The sequence below is a fragment of the Xiphophorus couchianus genome, chromosome 1, assembly GCF_001444195.1.
Source record: "Xiphophorus couchianus chromosome 1, X_couchianus-1.0, whole genome shotgun sequence".
Classification (NCBI taxonomy): domain Eukaryota; kingdom Metazoa; phylum Chordata; class Actinopteri; order Cyprinodontiformes; family Poeciliidae; genus Xiphophorus; species Xiphophorus couchianus.
Window position 1 is genome coordinate 9,548,877 of NC_040228.1, and position 24,095 is coordinate 9,572,971.

The following is a 24,095-nucleotide window of genomic DNA, read 5'->3' on the forward strand; positions in this document are numbered from 1 at the left end:
CACCAGATCAAATTGATGAAATAGTGGATGTATGTGCAGCTTGGGATATGTTAAATGCATTAAAAGAAAAAACCTTATATCACACTGATTGTTTGCGGGGAAAAAGTTGAATTTTTATGTGACACCGGTGCATGCAAAACAGTTTTAAAAACTAAAATAGAAGGTGTAAACCCCACAAATGAATCCATTTGGGTGAAATCTGCCGATGGACAAACACATAGAGAACATATGTCAAAAGGCACATCTTTTAAAGATCCTGAGACAGGAATTAAAGTAAAAGCTTCTGTTGAAATGTCACTAAAGTGTCCAACAAATCTGTTAGGTAGAGACCTAATGACAAAATTAGGGATAGCAGTAGTCCCTGTACAAGATGGCATGAGAGCTGTTAGACTAAAACATTCTGATCTGTACACAGTTCACAAGGATGAAAAAATCTACTGTTCATATGATCTAAAGCCAGCTGACAATCCTCATATCCCAGGAAAGCTTCTTAGAGAAGCTCGAGGACAGCTGGACTCACCTGAAACAGAAATGAACTATAATCAGTTGCATGTAAAAATGAACATCCTAAATGATCCACAGGATGATTATGTGCAAACGTTTTTAGAGACAAATCCTGTGACACTTGCTGTGACTGAAATGTTCACAGACCGGAGGTCTTATGCAGCTGTGACTGTGCTCCTTCCGACTAGTCAAACAAAGCTGTATAAATTACCTGCAAACCCATACATTTCACTTTATAAGCCGCATAATATTACATGGGCAGATGTGGGTAACAGAACTAAAATGGCTGTTGAAGCCACTGATTTCAAAGAAGGTGAAGATGGTTGGAGCTACAGTCCTAGCTGTGATGTCTGGAAACAATCACTTTGTGAAGTTGTTACAGGGACAGCTCAACTTCATGCATTTGAGTGACACATGAACATATTTTTGACAGAAAAAGAAGAAGCTGAATTAGCTAAGCTTCCAGAACACATGTGGACAAAAGGTCCCTCTGATGTTGGGTTACTTGGTTCAATTCCTCCAGTGCAAATTAAAGCAAAATCTAGTTGGAGACCTAGAGTAAGACAGTACCCTATAAAGACGGAAGCACTGGATGGGATTGAACCAGTAATCGAAGGTTTGTTAAAAGGAGGAATCATTAAAAAGTGTTCAGATTCTCCTTGTAACACACCTATTTTTCCTGTTCAAAAGGCAAACAAAAAAGACTGGCGCATGATTCAAGATTTACGATCAGTCAATGAAGCAGTACAAACGAGAGCACCAAATGTTCCAGACCCACACACGTTGTTAAACTCGCTAAGACCAAGCAATAAATTCTTCACAGTAATTGACCTCAGCAATGCTTTTTTCTCTGTACCCATTCATCCTGACTCCCAGTTTTGGTTCGCATTTACCTACAGAGGTCAGGGGTATACTTATACTAGATTACCCCAAGGTTTTGCGGACAGTCCAAGCATATTTTGCGAAGCAATTATGGCCTGCTTGTCTGATTTTCAAATATCGGAAAAAAGTCAACTTCTGATTTATGTTGATGACCTGTTAATAGCATCTGAAAGCGAGGAAGCATGCAGAGCAGATTCACTAGCTCTGCTGCACCATCTCTGTCAGACAGGGAACAAAGTAAACAAGGATAAGCTACAGTGGGTCAGAGCAAAAGTAAATTATTTAGGACACACACTTTCTGCTGAAGGGAAGCAGATACAAAAAGCGAGAAAAGAGACAGTTTCTGAAGCTCCTAAACCAGAAATTAAGAAGCAAATGATGTCATTTCTTGGACTTTGCAATTACTGCAGAGCCTGGATTCCACACTATGCTGAAAAAACACAGGCTTTACAGGATTTGATTCATGGCACCCCAATGGCCATGACTGACAAAATAACTTGGAATCCTGAAGCTGAAAAAAGATTTGCTGAACTTAAACAAGCATTAATGCAGGCAACAACTTTGATTCTTCCAAACTATAAAAAAACCAGACAGGTTATTCTGTTGTTGCTTTGCCGAACAAAATAATAGAAGCAGAGAGAATTTCTAGCACTCATTCTGCACAAGCAGCAGAATTGATTGCTTTGACTAGGGCATGCGAACTGGCTAAGGACAAGCACCTGACAGTGTACACAGATAGCCAGTATGTTTTCTCTACACTGTTTTATTTTGCGAAACAATGGGAGCGCAGAGGAATGACAACCTCTACTGGGAGACCAATAACACATGCATCTTTGCTTAAAGATCTTTTACAAGCAATACAACTCCCAACTAAACTAGCTGTATGTAAATGCGCAGCTCACACAAAAAGCAAAGATGAAGTTTCAAATGGAAACAGACTAGCTGATAAAATCGCTAAAGAAGCTGCAGCAGGGAAGCATGGGAAAGGTATATTCTCAGCACAGACTGAAGGGGAACAACAAATGATAGACAAAACAGTACTAAAAGACATGCAGGACAATGCACCACAGGCTGAGAAAAGGCTGTGGATAACTAAAGGTGCAAAAATGAATGTCGGGAACATTTTTGAGGTTAATGACAAACCAGTGCTTCCTAAGTCTTTATTTAAAGCAGCAGCAATTGTGTCACATGGGCGCTGCCATGTGTCAACTGGGGGGATGGAAACCATAATACAACAGCATTTCACAACGTATGGTTTAAATTCTTACTTAAAATCTTTTTGTACTGCATGTCCAGTCTGTGTGAAATACAATCCTCAGGGAAACATAAGGCCAAAACGAGGCAGGTTCCCAAAATCATCTTATCCCTTTCAAACTATGCACATGGATTTTATTGAACTTTCACAAAGTGGGCCATATAAATATTGTCTGGTGATGATTGATGCTTTTTCTAAATGGGTTGAAATAGTTCCAGCAAAGCATGCAGATGCTTTGACAGTAGCTAAGGCTATTTGTAAAACTATCATCCCAACACATGGCATCCCACAGACTGTGTATAGTGACAATGGACCACATTTTGTAAACCGAGTGATACAAAACATGGCTACACACTTGGGAATGACATTAAAGAATCACTGTGCCTATCACCCACAGAGTGCAGGGCTGGTGGAAAGAACAAATGCTACTGTGAAAAGTAGATTAAGAAAGTGCATGGCAGACACTGGCCGATCCTGGCCAGAATGTTTAGACTTGGTGAAGCTCTATATGAGAATCACATCAACAGCTGATGGTCTAACACCTTTTGAAATAATTCATGGGAGAGCTTACAGATTGCCTCTGTTTGCTCCAGACATACAAAAAGCTGATGAAGAACAGACATTAGCAGATTATATGATCAGGACTCTTAAACTGAAGGAAGTGTCCAGTGCGAATTTACTGCCTTCTGATTCTCCTCCTATACAGGAAGCCATTCCACTTGAGCCAGGTGACTGGGTCTACATAAAAGTCATCAAACGAAAGAACTGGACGAGTCCACGGTGGGAAGGACCATTCCAAGTACTGATGACCACACCAACAGCTGTAAAAATAGCTGAAAGACCCAGCTGGATACATCTCAGTCACTGTAAGCGGCAGAGAGTGTTGGACCCCTAATTCGGAGTAGAGAGGAAGGTGGGCTTTTAGCCTCTGGGCTACACAGGCATTCTAATTTTTAGTATTATTTTGTCTCAAACCCAGCGAAGAACTGCTAAGATTCTCACTCTTTTAGTTTGGGGGTTCTGACATCTCTGCACGCCGAGCAGTAATGGGGACTCCATATGCAAGATGGATCTTCTACTGTGCTGTGACTGCTGTATGTTTGATGTTTGGAGAAGGAAGTGAGCCTGAGTTCCACCCACACGACTACAGCACCAACCTGTGGTGGAAACTGATGAATAGAACTGCTTATGAAGGACATGCTGTGAACTGCTATGTATGTGCGCAGCTGCCGGTTTCCATACATAACTCAGGTCTCCGACCAGGTAACATTACTGACGACAAACAGATGTGTCTCTATGTTCTAAGCACCAGACCACGGCGCGTCCCACCCCTAAGGGGAGACAGACCACGTGAGAAGGATTATTCAGCTGACCTCCGGATGGGTGAGGCTGTGCAAGGACTGTTTCAATCTTTGAATTGTTCACTTGCAGAGGATGTACTTCCTTTTTCGTCATCTCAACAAACTGTATGGAAAATACCAGAGATCATTTCGTTAGCAGGAGCTAAACCAGGATCTCTGGGGAACTGTGTTTATAATAATGGAAATGTTTTTATAGGGACATTGCCCTGGAACTTGTGTAACAGAGTTTACACCTACTGCGAACCGACACAGGATTACATCACCTGCGTAGCCTGCAGGGGTCAAAGGATGGCTCCACACTGCAAAGGCTGGAAGGAAAACCCAGACTGTGACAACTTGCTTCAGGAGAGGAGTTTCAACATCACGCATAAGATAAAGAGGAGACAAGAGACAACACTGTGCAGTGCCATAGTGCCAGGAGATTATGGCTCAAGGATGTTATCTGATTGGTACTTCATATGTGGAAATGAAGCGTACATGTTCTTGCCGAAAAATTGGGGAGGACTGTGTGCTGTGGTTCCCTTGATCAACCCGATTGCATTCATCAGGAAAGCACAGGATGATTTACACACCCGCTCCAAACGAACAGTTATGTCAGAGGTCAAAAGATGGGGAGGCCTCACAACACATACTGGAGTTCCATGGGAATTCAGGATTTGGAACGGCGGAGAAAAATTTATGCAAAGCCTGTTTCCGTGGGTTGGAATAGGTGAGATTCGGGACCACGTTGAGATAAACAGGTACGGATTACTGCGACTAATCAACATCACATACCAGCTGGCCAATGGCACCATGGAAGAACTGACTGAACTGAGAAACATGGTTATGCAAAATCGTGTTGTCCTGGATTTCCTCACGGCCCCTCAGGGAGGGGTCTGTAAAATTATTGGCCCAACGTGCTGTACTTTTGTACCTGATGAAACAGGTACTGGAGGAACTATTTCTGATGCTCTATATGAGCTGGAAGATCTAAAGCAATATGTAGAAAGTGGAACACGCGGCTCAACCTCTTTTGATTTGCTTTCATGGCTTACATCTGGACCATGGTGGAATTTGCTGTTAAAGCTCGTGACACCTATTCTGGTTGTTTTAGTTCTGTTCTGCCTTTTTACGGGTTGCATTATTCCTTGTCTACGAAAAATGATGTTTAAAACAATTAACACAACTGTTATCAGCTATCAGTTGGCAAAGGCATCATATGAGACAACTGAAGATGACCTGTTTCAAGTTTCTGATGATTTTCTGAACAATGATGAAGTCCTGTAATAAATAAACAGAAAAATTCATTTGCTGAATGATTCCTACACTGAAAATGTTTAAACAAGTGGTGTTAAGGATGAGAAAACTGCTTTTGATTTTTTTGCTGTTTCTTTTATTTTATTTTATTTTTTCATTTATTACATTATTTTCCAATTATTCACTGTGTATTTTCTGTGTTTAGCTTAGAAAAAAAAAAAAAAAAAATTCTTGCATGTATTGGTTTTTTTTTTCTTTTCTTTTCTTTTCTTTGCTTAGCTTTTGCATAATAAAATGATAAAAGGGGGGAATGTTAGAGATTTTTTAGTATTATCATTTTATTTTCTTACTCTAGTTCACATTAAGTCTATAGATCTTTGTGATTTTCTGTTTAAAGTGTTCTCTTCTTTAAATGACCTGGAGGTCACTACTGTCTGTTCAACTTTACGGGAAATAGATAACACTGAGTTTCTCAGACTTTAAACCCTTTTGCAAGAACACCCCCTAATTTAGTAACCACCTGTGAGCAGTCGTATTTTGTTTTCTTGACAGTATTGACCGAGATTTGAACCGGGCTCAGACCTTTGATCAGATATCACATCTGGACCTGGGTTGTTAGATGTTTGGGTTAGAAGCTTTACGACCTCTGTTGTTTTTCCTGACTGCCCCCTTGCCTGTCCTTCTTAGACAATAAAAACAGGAGCCGTTGTAAGGGAGCCCAGAATGCTCTGTGGATTCCTCGGAGAAAAGGTTCTCAGAGCCTTCTCCCAAGAGTTCTCAAAGCCTTCTCCTTTTGCAAAAGCTATACATGAAATTCATATACGTTGTCTGTGGTTCTTTCTTTTATTTAGGTTCGAAAGGAAAATACCTATCAGAGAGATTCTTCATCTTTGTCTCAACGTTCAGATTAGTCCAAATGGGACGTTTTGCAGTTTCACACAGTTTTTCACGTTTACTCGTCCTTTCATCGAACCCTCGCCTGTCTGAGAACGAAGGAGTCGTCTGAGATAAGAGGAAATTTAGGATTAGCGGAGCTGCCAGAGTCCAGACAAATTTCCCACTCAGTTCCCAGTGCAGTTCAGTCCTGGGAGACCTGACTGCAGAAGAGCCAGCTGGGTAATAAAAGAAAATACTGCTATCAAATGAAATCTGCTGTTAAATTATGAACTTTATCAACAGTAAAAAATTTGTTGACAGTTGCAGATTTCATTGTTACACTTGAAAGGCTGCAATGGTGGTAATATGTATTCTTGTAAACCCCCCAAAAAACCAACAATAAGGCAAAATCATCTATTTCTGCTATGCTATGCTAGCAAGATAACTAATTCTTTTCTGTTTACAACAGAAAATTTTCCATTGGAAATATTCTCTTGTCGATCATGTAGAGTAGTTTTCAACAAATATAGAATTTACATTTTGAAATAAAATATCTAAAGATACATTTTAAATCTGGCCTTTCAAAATGCGCAGAAGGAAAATTAACCGGTAAGAGTAGATGAACTTCTGTAGGTGAGATCCTAAAATTGAGCAGATCAACAAAAACTTTTACTACTTTTTACTACTTTTAAAAAGGCCAACATTAAGGAATAGCATAGATATAAACCCTGTTGAACATTTATACACTTTTGTTAAAAGTAAATAGATAAATAAATACAAAATACAATGGTATTTTACCATAGAGATTTCTTTTACAGTGTGGGCCAAGAAGTTAAATAATTTTTAAGAGCTCTACCATTTCTACCAAGAAAAGTGGTGAAGTAACCAGTGGTACTAATACCAGAAGCTTCTTATTCACTGATTTGCATTGTCCAGGTTATGGACATTGATCCATATAAGAAAGAGGTATCTATACTTGAGACTTTATGTATCATTTTGAAACTGAACGGATGGAAAGCCTGTGTTGAATTCAAACTTCTCTATTCAGCTCTTGGTTTCCACTGAAGTAGTATGTTGTGTGATTTTTCAATCCTGGAGAATAAAGATTGAAGTGCATCATTAACATAATATTCATGTTGATATTAGATCTAAACGGATTTGTATTTAAACATAAACGATCTATCAGTGCCTCCTTAAGCAATGCTTGGAAAATTTAGGCAGATGCTAGCAACAAAAGCTTAAGTTTATTAATAAAAACAGAACCAAACACAAAGACCTGGGGAGTACTGGTTCTATTTTTTATTATTAATTTATCATTCTAGTTTTTCTGGTTATATATCTACATGTTTATAACATTTTATTCTATTCCAAAAAAAATACAGATGCAACATTTTGCAAAAATACTCCTCCTGCTTCCTGATTGGCCCCACCTCACCACAGCTAACAGATGCAAAACCTCGACAGGGTTTTTAATTTCAAAGCCGTAACTCATGCTGCCCACTGCAGTAAATTATGTGGCACAAAGCTCAGCAAATCAGCGCACGATGAAAGGGGCAGAAAGGGAAACCTCAATGAATACATCCACAACAGGGCCAGGTGCAAAATCCAATGTGTTCGGGTCTGTCGGCGTCACCCTCCCATTACACCTCATTAGGACCAACACTTACTCTTTATCCTGAACAGGATCTGTACTAGTCTCTTAGTGAAAATAAATCTGCCCACATCTTTTGTTCTGACTGCGGAAATGAAACAAACTTAATAAAATACTGAAGTGGTGGTAGGGGGAGGGGGGTAGACAGGGTCTTTTTGACTTAACTCACTGGTTGGTCAAACTGACTTAATGAACTCAGTCCACATCCTCAGACTGTGTGACTTTTTAGGTCAAGAAAGGGTCACTTTGAATAAAAGCCCTTTTGTTTCCAGTCTTTCTTCCTCCACTTCAATGCCACCAGAGTACCAGGCTGTCTGTACCAGAAACGTCTCGGTGCGATCAAACGCGGTCTACTTCCAGGAGAAAAGTAGGAATGGAAGGTGACAGGAGCAACTATAAAACTCTGACTTTGATACAAACCCATGTGACAAATTAAAGTGCCCTGGCCGTGAACTCTGTTTCTCAGTCCATGTTCCTCTCATAAACAATAGAGCATTGTTACACGGTGGGCGAGTCCTTCACTGAGCAGAGATCACAGGGGAGATGATGACATTGAAGTCAGCTGCTTAAAAAAAGGTCTGTCAGAATCGGCGAACAATACGCGCAAAACCTATTTAGTTTTAGATGTGCAGCAACACACACACACACACACACACTCGTGCACCCCAGCAGTACATGTTGAGGAACATGAATGAGTCAAAGTGATCCGGCGCAGGAAAATTCCCTGGCAGTCTCAGGATGTTTAACTTTTTTTATTTGAGACATGTATAGCTTTTTAAGTGCTCGTCAAGAGGTTTGAACGACTTTTACAGGTAGTGAAGTGAATATGCAGAGCCCACCAGCACGCACAACGCTGAAACACAAGCTCGCACTGATTAATCTCTGAACTTGCGGTGCCTTGCAAAAGCGTCTAGGTCCAGACCTAAATAAACATACGAATCTGAACTCCAAAACAAGCTTCAAAATTGCTGCTCACAGACACACACCAGTAAAACAAAATGATTTGAAGCCATTTTGCAACATAAGCAGGTTCTGCAAAAATATTAGCTCAGGAAGGTCTGAATACAAATTTTCACCACACATTTTAGATTTTATTGGAAGAACATTTGAAAACAATTAAATGTTTACTTTTCATTTCACAATTATGTATCACTCTTTTGGTCTTTCACATAAAATCCACATAACATGCATTATTAGTGAAAAACAATCAAGAAAAACTTTGTATTTTGTCATCATAATCTTATTAGTCATTCTGATTCTTTTTTATGTATTCAAAGATTTTATTATTATTATTATGGAAAAATATCTTGTCTTCCCATATGGATTTCTCCTATTAAGCGTATAGGGGTGCACGTGTGTGTGTGTGTGTTGGCTGTGTTTTGCTCTTTCGTATGTTTTTACACTGCTTATTTGCTCATCCCAGATGAGCAAGAGTCAAGTTTTCTAAGCATTGCTGCGTGTGAATGTCTGTGTCTGAATGTGTTTTCTCACGATGTTCCACGGGAATCGAGCAGCTCATTAGTGTGTCAGAGTCACTCGGGCCACACTCTGTCAAAACAAATACACACAAGTTCTGTGATACGTAGAAGGAAACATTCAGAGCTCTTTGTATTCAGTTCTGCCAAGCATAATACAACACAATACTGTTGAACCCCAACAGCAAAACTATTGATAAAGGTCACAATAGACACAAACAGATGGTAAAAGGTAAGTGGAATGAACTTGTATAGTGGCTTTTCCACTCATTAATCCTGTTATTGCTAATTCCCTAATCTCTGCCTTACAAAACATCCTCTAGCTTTACAAATTTAACACTTTTTAGTTATGTTAACTCTGTTAAAGTCAGATTCAGACGCCGCTCTCCACTCTGCTGACCCGTCGATTCATTAAGGTCCACTAGGACTCTATTCAGACGTGCATGCAGCCCAGATGTTTGAGTGCTAAAAGAGAGAAAACCTCCCAGTAGAAGTTTTACTATCGCAATCTGCTGGACTTTGAATTCAGCTCAGTGAATCATGGTTTGTTTTTCAGCCATTTATGCTAATTCTGATGCTATGTTCTGCTGATTTTCTCTTTCCAGATTTACCCTGCCCATTCCTTCTCCGCTTTACTTTCCTAGTCCCCCACAGCAGTTTCTCATCTGTTCATTTACTCAACTTTGTGCCACTACAAATACCCCAGGTTTAAGTTACTCCAGAGTCAGATGATCTTTTGTTCTTGCTTCATCGACTGGCCTTTGACGATTCAACCGCTATAGAGATGAACCCAATATGGCCAATTTGAACAACTCTCTATGTGCAAAAAAAAAGATGTGGCGTTCCACTTCTGTTCAAAGTGTTTATGGACACCATGACAAAAAAAGGGAAAAAGGGTGTACAATCTGAGGCAAACAATGAGTTACAGAGAATAAGATAGCTTTAAAAATATGAATTTGGAAAAAGCTAATTGTTTCCCTTAGAAAAAGATGTACCTCTTCTGAACTTTGATATTGGTTATCCTCAACAGATCTGATGTCTGAACCTTTTCAAAGCAGGATTTGAACAAACTTGAGATTTTTTTATAAGATGAAGTCTCACTAAAGCGCATTTACCAAGCACATCATCCAAGAACAATGGGGGCACCAAGTCCATCAACACAGACCCTAATGTATTTGTTTTTTTTTTTACCACGTCTAAAGAATGAATGTAGACACTCTTGGACTGACTCTTGTGGTGATATTCACCTTTGGACATTGAACTCAATCAAACAAAGATCAGCTCCCAAAATACTGAAGACCAAAAACAGCAAAATATTAAAGGGAGGACAACCCGTCCAATTTCCAGTTTAGGATCAGAGAAAAAAAATAAAAGATTGCTGTGGTGCGTGTCACAGTAGAGTAGACACTACATGTCAGGATAGTCCGCGATGCAGCCATCGAGGGTTCAATTTACATTAGTCTTTAACCTGCTTTAACAATGTTAGAAATAACTTTTAGAAATATTGTTTGCATTTTTCCCTTCAGAATTTGAGCTGAGAAAGAGTTTTCAACAAGGAAACATTGAGCTTCAACTTCAGGAATTCTGAGTATGCAAACATTTACAGTATATTTCCCAACTCTTGACAGCTATTGTTTGTTGCAAAAATGTAACTCTTCTTTGTTCTTCTTTGTGGGGTTTAACACACAGCTCATTTCTTCTTATTTGTGTTTCAACGTCCATGTCTTTCATCATGTTTGTGTATGTTTCTGTCGGCTTCTCAGCATATTTATGTGCTCAGTTTGGTGCCATTTGTTTTGTTTGACCGGCTGTTTGTGTATGTGCGTGTGGTCTTGTCCTCCTCATGTCGTCACTGTGCGACGGAGGTTTATTTGTACGTCTGTGACTCTCCTCAGGCAGTCGTGTCGCTCACTGTGGGGACTCTAGCCTATGTCCATCTATAAGTGTCAGGTTGTGGTTAAGATCCCCAGAGGAAGGCCCTCACAGACTCACAGATGAATACCATATGATCATAATTAATTAAGACACTAGTTTTACTAAGACCTTTTGTAAATAACGGCATTTTTTATAAAGATTTTAATTCAGTCTCATAACACAACCGTTACAAAAAAAACAAACTTTCTATGGCTTTGAAATCCCTTTTCTCTGTAGCCAGAAATCACTCTTGTCCATCATGTGGGTGTTTAGTGTTTAATGGACTAGAATGCTGTCAAACACACTCTTTTGTTTTTATCCCATAAAGATTCTGTGGGATTAGATAATACGGAATAACAACAACAAAGTCTCCAATACTAACAGATTTTGACTAAGCCGTGTGAAGAAAGCCCTTGTTCTTCACTTCTCACAGTTTTATAGATTTTTATGTGAAATTTTGTAGCATTAGACAACGTTGCAACAACACTGATTGCACCAGTGGGCTGATGTGAGAGCATTAGAAAGTGAATGGGTACATCTGCCCCTAACAGAGATGAAACGCCTACGAGGTTAAAGGTCATCCCACCCAGTGTCCAGTCGGAGTGCCTTGGAGACTCATTTCCTGGGAGAGGTCACACAAACAGGCAGTTGTGTGTTCGCCAGTAAACGATTGGTTCAATAAATGGACAGGCTACCTTTGGTGCTCTTCTGTCAAACAGCACAGTGCGTTTAACCCCTACCCTTTATTTTGTACACCACTGATTTCAACTACAACTGTAATATATCATGGAAGAAATTCTCAGACAATGCGGCAAGTTAGGGATTGGAGGAGGAGTACACAAGACTGGTGGAGGACTTTATGGAGTGGTGCAGGAAGAATAAATGTCAGCTCAAAATCACTAAAACAAAGGAGCTGTTACTTTCAGAGGGTAACGCCCTCATTACATCTCATTTCCACAGATGGTAAGGATGCAGAAGTGGTCAGCACACACAAGTACCTGTGTGTACATCTGGACAAAAGGTTGAGCTGGTTAGCAAATACAGACAATACTTTTGCATGCGGTGGTATGTTGGAGGGGTGAGGAAAAGGGGACACTCAGAGGCTGGACCGTCTCATCAGGAGAGCTGGCTCTGTGGTTGGTATGAGCCTGGAGTCTTTTGAGAAGGTGGTGGAAAAGAGGAATTGAAGATAGTTCAGGAAATTACCACCCACCACTTGAACACTTTTTTTCTCCCAGTAGAGGAGTTCTCTCAGATTCCTGTCAGTGGGCTGTACAACTAAGAAGTTCAGGAATGTATTTATGCCACTGGCCATTAGACTCCACAATGCTCTCCTGGAGGAATGGTGGGAAATGGGAAAATTCACTTCTTGAGTTTTTTTTCTATTGCCTTTGATGAGATTTTATATGCTTATTGACCACCTTATGTTTTTAATGCTTTTATGGATAATTGCGAATGTGTGTGAGCAAAAGACTACCTCATGATTTCCTCTAGATTAATAAAGTACCACAAATTGACAGAATCGACTACCTGAGAGGACTAGACTTACTGTTGGAGTAACACACACACGCCCACACACAAGCTCGAGAGAGAGATAGTTAGCCCAGCCGAAGAAGTGTGAGATTCGAGTCTTTTTATGCACACTCTGATAGACAGAGCTACAAAAATGGAAAGAACTTGTGTCAAAAATCTGCATAATATGTACATCATCCAAGAACAATGGGGACAATATGTAGGAAGAATTGAAACAAATACTTGTTATGTGTCTTTCATTCCCCATATATTTAAACAAGCCTATACATTTTTAAAATGTGGAAGCTTTCACTCATGTTTCCATCCAACTGTAATGCAAATTTTGACAAAATGTTTAAAACTTTAAAGGTTCTGAACAGATAACCAACCTTTACATGAAAGCCCTACCAATCTTACAGGGATTCTGCTGATTTGTTTTTGTTGGTGTCTTTTCTTCTACTATTCCTTGAAATCCACAAAGTAGAAACCACAATGAAAATGACAGGTTGGAAGTGAAAAGAAAAACTGTACCAGAAAGGGAACACACACATGGATGACTAACTAAATACTTAAGAAAAACATAATGTTTTACTGCACTCGGTTTCCTTTATATATGCTAACAAATCAATGCATTCGTTCACTAATGGTTGGCATTCTGCCGCTGCACTCGTTTCCCTTACACAGCTCTACCAATGTCAGCCAGCCTTTCTCTGAATCCAGATTTTGACCCCCTCCTGCTGGGTTGTAGCAGGAGTGAAAAACGTGAAAAACTGAATTGAAACAACAAAATGCAGAATTGCTTTAATAGCTTCATTCATGGGTTCTTGTCCTTTATATGGCTTTGACTGTGAGTCGAGTGGATACGAGGAGGGACAGCCGGTGCAGTTAAAAAGATGTATAGAGAGGGTTATGCTGTGGCTGAGTCGCCCTTAAACAAAACTCATGCCAGAGCTGCCTGTTGAGACCCCAGTGATTTGTACCCAGACCCCCAGTCTGTCTCAGTTTATTTTTCTTTTTCCTTTTGGAAACTGGAAGCAAAACACACTTCTTTCAAGAGCATTTCCCTAACAGAAGCACTTCAGTGCCACCCAGTAATTCTTCAGACTGTCCAAATGTCTCACTTGGAAATCCTTCGTGTTTTATTATATTTCTATTCCATTATTTGATCCAACACACAATGCAGCATTGTACTTGACTCTGCTATGCTAACCTAGAGTTTCCAAGAGTAAAACATCATCTCATATGCACCACTCAGCTGCTGCCCTTAAGATGGGTCATTTTCAGTCTAAATATTTCACAGTTGATGAAAAAGACAAAAATTTCACATTCAGGTTTCATTAATTCTTCCTCAGCTTTGCATATATTTGTAGGCCTCTTTCGTACTGTCAACGAAAGAGTCCTTTCATTCTGAAGCCTCTGTTTTTATGAAACACTCTGAAACTGAAATGATGTTCAACCCTAAACCTTATGAATTGCTGCATGTAATATTTGTTGTACTCTTTCTTACTCACCACCACATACAATAGCAGATAGTTTTGCATCCACAGACCACATAAAACATCACCACTTTCTTTAGTCACCCAGCAACCTGCGCACTAGCACAATGCACATAGCAGCTGTGGTGCCAAGAATGTAACAATAATTTTGTTGATGTTGCAACTTTGGGTTATATGAAGCAACCAATCTAGCCTCAAATTCTCTGATTAACATTTCATGCTGTGCCATGCTTATTCTCCCTTTCCCACTTCCAAGTGTCCCCAGGTTGCACCACCAAAACCGTTCTATAAATACTTCATGCATAGCAAAAAAAAAAAAAAAAAAATAAACCTCTCACATCCTTCTGAGTATTATAGGAAACCCATTGTATGCTTGATGAGCCAGGAAGACCTTGTCTATTCCTGCAAAGGTCCTCCATATTCTGTTCACTTTTGAATTTTGGGATGTGGTTTTGGTTCGATTTAGTTTTAATGAAATATTTCTACATGTCTATAAAAGTACATGATGCTACAATGTACTCCCTCTATCATATAAAAACATGGCACCATGAAAAAAACCTTTGCCTACCTCATCATGTGATACATCTCCCATTCAACTGAAGTGAGAAAAGAATAAAGCTACAATTATTTTATATAAATGCTTTTGTTGATGCATCTTTGAGTTAAAGATATTTGTTCTCTTTGCCAACGTTAATTAAGTCCATCAGATTCTGAGGTGATCTCTACTCTACAGTTCTCTTTAGATTACAACACAGATTTTCTTTCCAAAAATGTAAAAAAAAAGACAAACCAATAAAGGTCAATCTATAATTTTTATTCTTAGCTGTCCACTCTTGCAGTACCTTGTATGTATTGTCCCTGAATAAAGAACCTGCACTGTGAAAAGTGTGTAAATAAAAGAGGCTGATTTAATAAAAAAGGAAGCAAATCTTTGACCTTTTAGTGTAAAAATGTGTTAAAAGCCCTATGCTTCACCCCAAAGACCATGATTGCTATTTTTGTGGAAATGTTGGTGTTTTTATCTTCTCTATTGAAGTTAACATTTAAAGTTCATTCGGATAATGTGATGTAGTACAGCTTAGCATGCATTGACCTAAACATGATTGTGTGTTTAGGTCATAGGCTTCCTCAAAAGTCCTGTTATTTGTTGCTCCATGTGTGTGCAAAGTTGTTTTGATTATATCCATCCAGACAAAGAACAGATGCACAACGTTCCTCCACTCCTCCACTTACCTCTCCTCTGTGGCCCACATAGATAAAGGCACACATGGGCTGGAATGCGCCGGTACCACAGGCCAATAGGTGAGTGCGATTGTACGGCTGCAGGAGGCGAACAAAGTTGGCACACTCCGTCTGCAAAATAAATCCACACAGACTAATTAAAGCTCTTTTTTTTTTACATCTCTGACATGAGTATGTCATTAAAGCGTCTGAGTGTAGAAAGCCCTTAAGTGCTCGCAACATATAAAAAAGGAGGCTAAATGTTTATGGTATATCAACAGGAAACTTCTGCCCAAAAGCATGATGAAAGAGTGCTTTGTTGTGCACACAAACACATCTGGGCGAATAAAGGGAGAACCAGACAATAAATCAAATCATAGTGACTGTCATCAAAATGCAGATAAGCTGATTTCCATGGCCTAAATGATTTTTTTTTTTTTTAATGAGGCTTATTGATCGCATATGTTTGCAGTGAAGGCCAAGAAGAATGTCATCTGATAAAATCTAAAAGTTTTCCAACTACTCATATTTTGGATTGAATTTTGGATGGCAGCCATGACTGGCAAAAAAAAACAAAAAACAAAAAACTATGAAAATATCAAAAGAACTTCAGAAACAGAATGGATGCCTGTATGCAAGCGTAAATATGTCCATACTTTTCTCATAAAATATGACCAATAAAAACAATCAATCCAGCCTGCAGAATATTTTAGTTTCCTGTAAAGGTTTTTGGAAAAGCAAAAATGCCACATAAACACAGAAAATGACAGAAGTCTAAATCACAAAAGATTCAAAAGTTAATATTTTCCTGAAACGGCTAAAAAAAAGTGATGGACAAAAGGCTCAGATAAAAAAAATAAAAAATCAGTGACACAGCAGAACAGAACCAAAAGGCTTTATGTCTAAGGATATAAGTACCATGATATTTCTACAAGGATTCAGATGAATGTGTAAGCATAGAGGAGCTATAAAAACAGCAGCTGACCAAACATTGTTTTCTACCGAGCAGAAATTGAAAGGCCAGTTGTCATTTCTTGAGGTTAAGCAGATTAAACTCATTTGAGCACAACTGCTCAAGTATGCGCTTCGTGTGTGTGTGTGTTCCAAAATATTTATAATCAAAATACGTTTAAACAGTAAACACAATGAACTTGTGTTCTCCATACTGAAAATAATTACATTTGAGTAAAAACAGATTTTCATGTTTAAAAGTTCACTTTGAAACACAACTGGTTACAATTACAGTTTATTCCATTTTTAATGTAATTATGTATAAAAGTACTATCATTACATTTAGCTTATTTTTACTTTTTCTTCGGATAAAAAGTGATCCATTCTGACTGTGGCTTTCAACTAATTTTAGATATTTTAAATAAAACATGTGCAGAGAAAAATGCAAAGGAGACATTTGAGATTCTACCTTTGACTTGTTGATTTGGAAATCTTCAGGAACATTTCTCTAGTACATGAGGAAATTGATGCTTACAATTAGTAATGCAACCATGCATTTCAAAATGCACAATAAGCCGTTTAGGTTGAGTGTCAAAAAAGCTTTGACACTGATGGTCTGTCAACCAAAGAAGAAAACATTGGATTTCACTTTGTGTTTTGCAACAGGATGCACAAAATCCCACTGAGCTGAGTGGACCCAACATGCGTAAATCTGCCTCATGTTCAGCAAGAAAGTTGTCTTAGAAATCTTAGGTGCCTTGGAGACCAAAACGTGGAATGAAATGTTGAAAAGCTGAAATATGTCTCCAGCCTTCCACTCAGGGATTTGGGGTATTACAATTCTGTGTGGTCTTTCAGAGAAGAAGTGGCAGCAGAGGAAGGGTGGTTCAGCAAAAAATGAAGTGGTTTGATTTCTAACACACTCAGCTCTCAACTCTTCTGGCCAGAATTGAAAATTACAGCATAAATATCTGGTGAAGACAAAGGCCAGCAATGTTCCTTTTATTTAGCTCTGATTATTAGGAAAGATTTGGGTGACCACAAATATTCCTGCACAGACATACATGCTACATTTTTTTTTATGTTGCCCACAAAAACCACATTGGCATGAATAATAGTTCTAACAAGAACAATGTTGTATCCAAGACATTGTTTTATTCCTTTTTTGCCATTTCAATCATTAACATAAATAAATATGAGTAATATCATATTGTCAAGTAGGTTTCCCCAGGCCTTTGCAATTTACAGCATGAAAAAGGAAGCAAATGTGTTTCCATCAATCACTCAAAAGTGCAGTTACATGTGAACACAATAAAAGTTCATGATGTCTAAAAACAGTAAAACAATTGCTGTACTTTTTTTTTTTTTTACTGTAATTCCATCTTTCTCTGTGTAGATCCGTATGAGTTCACAGTGCTGCGTGGAGATCCAGATATAAAACTGCAGTGAAGCAATAGTGAGCTTAATTGTTTTGGATGGCAAAGAGCAGGCAAAGAGTCAGTGTGTAGTGAGGTTACATGGCAACCTCATTGCTGACGAAACCCAACTGTCTGGCCACATTCAATCATTTTGTGGAAGTTTGACTAACTAATCCAGTGATCTTGCAAACAGTGTTACAGTACTAAAGTCAAAGAAGAAAAAAAAACAAAGACTAAACCAAGATTCAATTTGCATACATGACAGCACATTGACAATTAAGGTGCATGTCTTCAAAGACTTTGTGGTAACTATGAAAAACGGCAGAGGTTGTTCCATGCTAAACTCTTGCTCAATAGACACTATGTTAACTTTTTTTTTTTACAAACCTCCTAAGAAAGAACAGAGTGCTTTAGAAAATATACCAAAAACTGTCACCGAAAATGTATAGCCAGTTACCTGGGTTGTATTTTAATGATATAACACTCAATTCAACATCTGAAATCTGCATCTTTGGTCACATTTCATCCTATCCTTTACCAATGTTTAGAACATTTCAGCATATTAATGTAAAACCAAGAAATATTTTAATCATTTAGTTTAATTCAGTTTACTTCTATAATATCAACAATTCCCACAAAAGTAATTTGAAGGCAAATGAGTTTAAGTTCAACACTTAGCTACATAGCATCCAATCATATAGTTAGATTCACATCCAATTAAAAACTGTTCAAATCAGTCGTAGTTGTAACACAATACAGACTAATTCAGTTGATCAATTATTGCTAATTAATAGGAGGTTTTGTATCGAGCAAATCTCTCATTCTGGGCAACCTTATGGTTTTTTATTGGCAAATAAACAAATTTGTTGAGCACAACAATGCTGTGCTCATTTTCAAAATGTCAATGCAACAGGAAAAATGCTGAAATTTTTTTAATCGCCGCTGCGAGGTAAAACTGTTCCTTTTTCGTCATTAATGAAATTCTTAGTCCCAGAGGTTCTGGCTGCCTGAAAAACGTACAAATAGTAAACAAGTCAATGAGAGAGAATTTTATCCACATACACATACAGAGTGATTTGGAGTCTAAACAACATGGGATAGAAAATAAGATTGATTCTGTAATGCTAACAAGAAGCATAAAAGCAAATACATAAAAGTTATACATGTGTGAGTAAGGCCTGGACAGCAACATTGCTGGATGAACTAGACCATCCAGTTGTTTGGTTTCTACAGCTATTTAAGTCTGAAATGATGCATTTCCAGAGAAGGCTGGAGTCATGGCAGGAAAGTCTCTCAACATAGAATGAGATCATTTTTTCCAACATTCATAACTACCCCTATTGTGTTACCATACAAATAGTAATTTTAGTAAAGAAAAACTCAGTTGAGCAGGCTAAAGAGTTTTATTTACCATTTGCAATAATAGCTACAATCTTGTTTTCTAGTAACTCTAAAGAGAGAAACAATGTGAAAAGCTTCTGCAAAGACCACAGGTCAGCTTTTTCAGCATTAGTTTGTAAACAGACTTTAGAATTTGTGCGACTGAAATTCAACATTTTATTTGTACATATCTAAATGTACTGTATAAAACTAGCTGAGGACATTTCTTGAAAGTCATTACCATGGTCCACCTCTCCTTATGAAAGGCCTGCTGGTAAGAATTTGACTCATACAACAGGAAAACTACTGTTGGCAACACAAGTCAACGATTATGTATTTTTCTGCATTTTTGGATCTGAAGAAATATTGCACTGAACTGACCAGCTGTGCACAACTGATTCTTTGGGATACAAACAAACACATAGACAAATAAACAGTTTATGATCACAGCCATCACCAAATCTTAACATTCATATTTCTGCAGTGTGGAAAGAAGCCGGAGTAGCTGGAGAGAGAACACATGCATACATGCAGAACGCAAGGTTCTTGTTATTATGATAAATATTTCTTATCATAATAATCGCTCCTGCCCCCAATAACATGAATATGAATATTATAATTGCCAACTTCTAACTCCGGTGAAGAGGCATTTACCCAAAAGACATTTTTCTACCACACATCACCCAAAGAGGGAACACAATGTAGCAGCTTTTCTGTGATGTTTTACCATAGAAATGATTGGATTACAGACAACAATAGTGTTTTCACTAAAAAATCTTATTATATATAAGCAATAACAGACTTTCTCTAATGTTTTTGTTTTTTTAATTAAATGTCATGGCTTATAAACAGTGCAATATTACATTTTGGGTAGGTACTACATTGCATTACGTGTCTAATTTTCTCCGCTAGGGAAAGGAATATGTGCCCAACACATTTTCAGTCAGCTTCCAAGAGTAACATGCAAATCAATGAAATGGAAAGAAATGGAACAGGGAGAACAAGGCAGAACAAGTTTAGCTGAAGTCACCAAATGCCTTCCCTCTGCCCGGTATTTATTTGTCTCAGCAGTGATTAATGATTGTGGCAGCTGTGAGGTTTTGACTTGGATGCCAACGCCACGCCCCTGCTTTTTATGCCGCTGACTTTTTTTATGTACATAAATGCATGTACATGTTTTAAATATTTTAAATATATGTTTAAACCTACTATTAGCACTCACACCGACGTTTTGTATACTCTTAGTGCCATGTAAGACTCCAAATATCTCTTTTACATCACAAAACACAAACGTAAAACAGAACAAGGTGAAGACCTTTCACCTTTCAACCTTCCTTCTGTCTGTATTAGACGTGCACAGCCAACAGACGGGCCATAACACAAGTAGACCAGCGTGAATCTGTCAGTGTTTGGTGTCTGAAACCCTTTCACTCAGTTTAAAACCAAACAACTGACAAAAACAGCATTTCTGAAGGAATGTAGAAAGACATGCACAGCCTTTTGACTTCTCTGATAAAGTGTTGCACCTCCTTTGCACACATACGCATCTTCTCCTACATGAGTCCTGTGAACAGCATATGAGAAATGCACAATAAAACTGCTGTAAGACACCCTAGACACCTGCCACTTCAAACAAAGCTTATAACTTATATGTGAAAGCACAGAGGACACACAAAGTCTAACTCGTTCCAGATGCGATGCCCGTCACACTTCTTGTTTGAGAGCAAGAAGTTGCAAAAATTTCATTATTTTTATAACTCATTCAGCGTGCATTCACTGTGCGACTAAAAAAAATAAAATAAAATAGTTGTAAGAATTTTGTTTCCAAAACAATTCTGAAACTTACTCTGGATTTTATTTGCACCAATATTTTTTTGCAGCTCCACAAGTTAATGGAGTTCAGATTTTTTACATTTTAGCATGTTTCTCATTACATTCATTTGTTTTATTTAATGTTTATGACATAACAACCGCACAGAGTTTTACTCTGCAGAGGAGCAACACATGACACTAGATATTGCAACACTTTGATGGCTTTCACAAAAGTCTGCCTAGCAGTTATCGAGTTCCATACATAATTATACCAGAGGTCACCGACGTTTGGGTCATGTTCTAGATCTAACCTAGTTTTGAAACGCTTAGTTTGAGATTTGTGAAATATTCACCCTGTCAACCGAAAAACTTAAACTTTCCTAAATAGTATTGCTGAAATCTTGTCTTGTTCTTGCGAGCTTCATCTACCATTACTTCCTAGTTGAAATAGTGCACATCATGCTGCCATGAGAAGGTCCAAGTACGGAGCAGTAATTTAGTGAAAAATCTGTGAAATGTGAAAATAAATAGCAATACTGTTAACAAAAAAGGTTGTTAAAAATCTTAGGAGAATCTGGGAACTACTGGGAACATTCCAATAAAGTATGCATGTTGGAAATCAAAGTAAAGAAAGTAGAGGTGGTTTAAATCTTTTACACATAACTACAGCACATTTGCAAGATATAGCATTGGGAGATACTGGAGACCTTACAATAATTGTTAAGCCCCAAGTTTGTTTTCTCTATTAGGTAAACTAGTTTCTTAAATATAACTGTTCTTTAGGAATACTTTAGAGGCCAGAAAGCTGTAGTTTTAGATTAACAGAAAATAAAACACTTATTTGTAATCTGGGTGAAGTTAAAACCTTGAATGCCTGAGTGGGATATTGAAGACTCGTTATGTTTAAATGTTTTACTCAAGACAATTACACACCACTTTGTGTTGTTTTTTTCCACATTAAACCTAATAAAATCCATTGACCATGTGGTTGTGACATGGAAAGATGTGGAAAAGCTCCAGGTGTTTTAATACTTTTGCAACCTGCAATTTTTTAAAAGAGATTGAAAAGAGAAGAAGTGCTTACCTGGTCCTTCCCTGTCTGAACGCAGTCTTCTCTGTTTCCAGGTAACGGGGGCCAGTAGATCTGTGAAGGAAGACAAACCAAAGGGACACTTAGGATGAAAGTAAGAGAAAAACAGAATTGGATAATTAGTAGCCTCCATCCATCCATCCATCCATTTTCTGTTCACCCTTTGTCCCTAATGGGGTCGGGAGTGTTGCCGGTGCCTATCTCCAGCTACGTTCCAGGCGAGAGGCGGGGTTCACCCTGGACAGGTCACCAGTCTGTCACAGGGCAACACAGAGACATACAGGATGCACACAGGGAGAATTTAGAGAGACCAATTAACCTGACAGTCATGTTTTTGGACTGTGGGAGGAAGCCGGAGAACCCAGAGAGAACCCAATGCTTATTGGAAAGACCCCGGCCGGGAATCGAACCCAGGACCTTCTTAACTACAAGGCAACAGTGCTACCAACTGCGCCACTGTGCAGCCCAATTAGTAGCCTCATAACAGTGAAATTATACAAAAACCCATTTTATTCAATATAGCAAAATGTAACTGCTTTGGGGAAGCAACTACTAATTGATGGTAAATCAATCAATTACCATCAATTGACTGCTTCACCGCAACTTTCTGGTAAACAAAACAAACACGTACTCAGCGTTAGTATCATTAAATGGAAATTATTATCCAAAAAGATTAAACTTCAGATAAATCAAGAGCAATTTACTAAGTATGTCACATACATAAGATTTTTAATGAGCAAAGGGGGAACTTCACGGCAGACAAGCCAAAGCTTTATAGTACTACTGAGGTAATATTTGAAAATGGTACATAAAATTTGCAGGCTTGAAACTGATGTAATTTCAGACGAAGCAATAAAGTTTTTTAAGGGTCTTATTAAATTCTGTTCGGTTTTCACACCCATCTTTAGTAATACGGGGTTCTTTTCAAACAAACATTAAACCTGTATTATGATCTCATGTCCAGGAGTTTTTTTCTGTTGACAAATGCTGTTGCTCCCTGGTATGTGAAGATTATTGAATTTCCCTTTTTTTGTTTAAGAGTATGGATAAGGTTGAGAAACTGTGTAACAAGAATCAAAACTATTCTCAAAATACACTAAATATGACAAATCTGTTTAAAAAAAACCATGCAGATATAGAGCAGGATTTTCTATTCTTTTTTCATCTAGATTCCCACTGTAACGGTCCAAGAGGCATGAATGAGAAAATCTGTTGGATTCTCGGTGACGTGTGTGAAATGAAAACTGTACCCAAGACACTGAGACCATTCTTTCCACTGCTGTCTGCAAATGTTGTATTAATACTTGCTGTTTCTAAAAAGAAACGTCCAGGCCTGCCTCTGTTGATGTTCAGTGACGTGGGTAAAACTGTTGTTTTGTACCGACTTCTAAAGACAATAAGCATTGGTCTGGTCCAGTAGGAAACTGCCTTTGTTTTGGCTAGCTGAGATAAAAGCAACCAGAGGGGAAAAAACAAATGATCCAGACTTGCGTTAGGTTGGCTCACTGACTCCAGAATATGCATGGAGAACATGTGCATGTGTTTAGGGCTCCTGCCGTAGCTATAGGGACAGAGTGAGAATGAATCAGAAGCAGTAAAGTGCCTTGCTGGCCTCAAAGCTGAACCACATTCTCTTCTTGTACCAATTACACATGGATTTCATGTCAGCAGTAAAACTGTAAAGCACACTGTATATATTCTGACATAAACTTCAAAATCACCAAAATCCTCCCAGTGGACTTGGTGTAAATCAGAATAACTAAAAGCATCCACCCAAAATTGCATAAATCATTTATACTTTATGTTTTATTTGTATTAATAATGTGAAAACTGAAAAGCAAGAGGAACCTCACTGACCCAGCCTGGCAAGAATCAATAGCCCAGTCCAGAGGATCTGGACTATTGAAAAACGATTGCTTCCTGGAGGTGTGGACTGTGTTGAGGTTTTACATTTTATCCATTCGGCCGTGACGTATGTAATGTGCTAGCTCAACGTTAAGAAGCTTACCACAAATTGCCTGCAATGTAAGCAACTGTCCTCCACTGCAAAGAGAGAAGTGC

General features: G+C 38.4%; 1 protein-coding gene across 1 annotated transcript in view; it reads right to left on the minus strand.

Annotated features, from left to right (window-relative positions):
• Window positions 1–24,095, minus strand: part of sema3bl (sema domain, immunoglobulin domain (Ig), short basic domain, secreted, (semaphorin) 3bl) — a 71,942-nt gene that overhangs the window by 22,323 nt on the left and 25,524 nt on the right. The window contains exons 3-4 of the mRNA XM_028014815.1: window positions 22,029–22,088; window positions 15,396–15,515 (exon numbers count right to left, since the gene is read on the minus strand). Coding sequence (XP_027870616.1) covers window positions 15,396–15,515; window positions 22,029–22,088 — 180 coding nt within the window. The remainder of the gene's footprint in view (window positions 1–15,395; window positions 15,516–22,028; window positions 22,089–24,095) is intronic.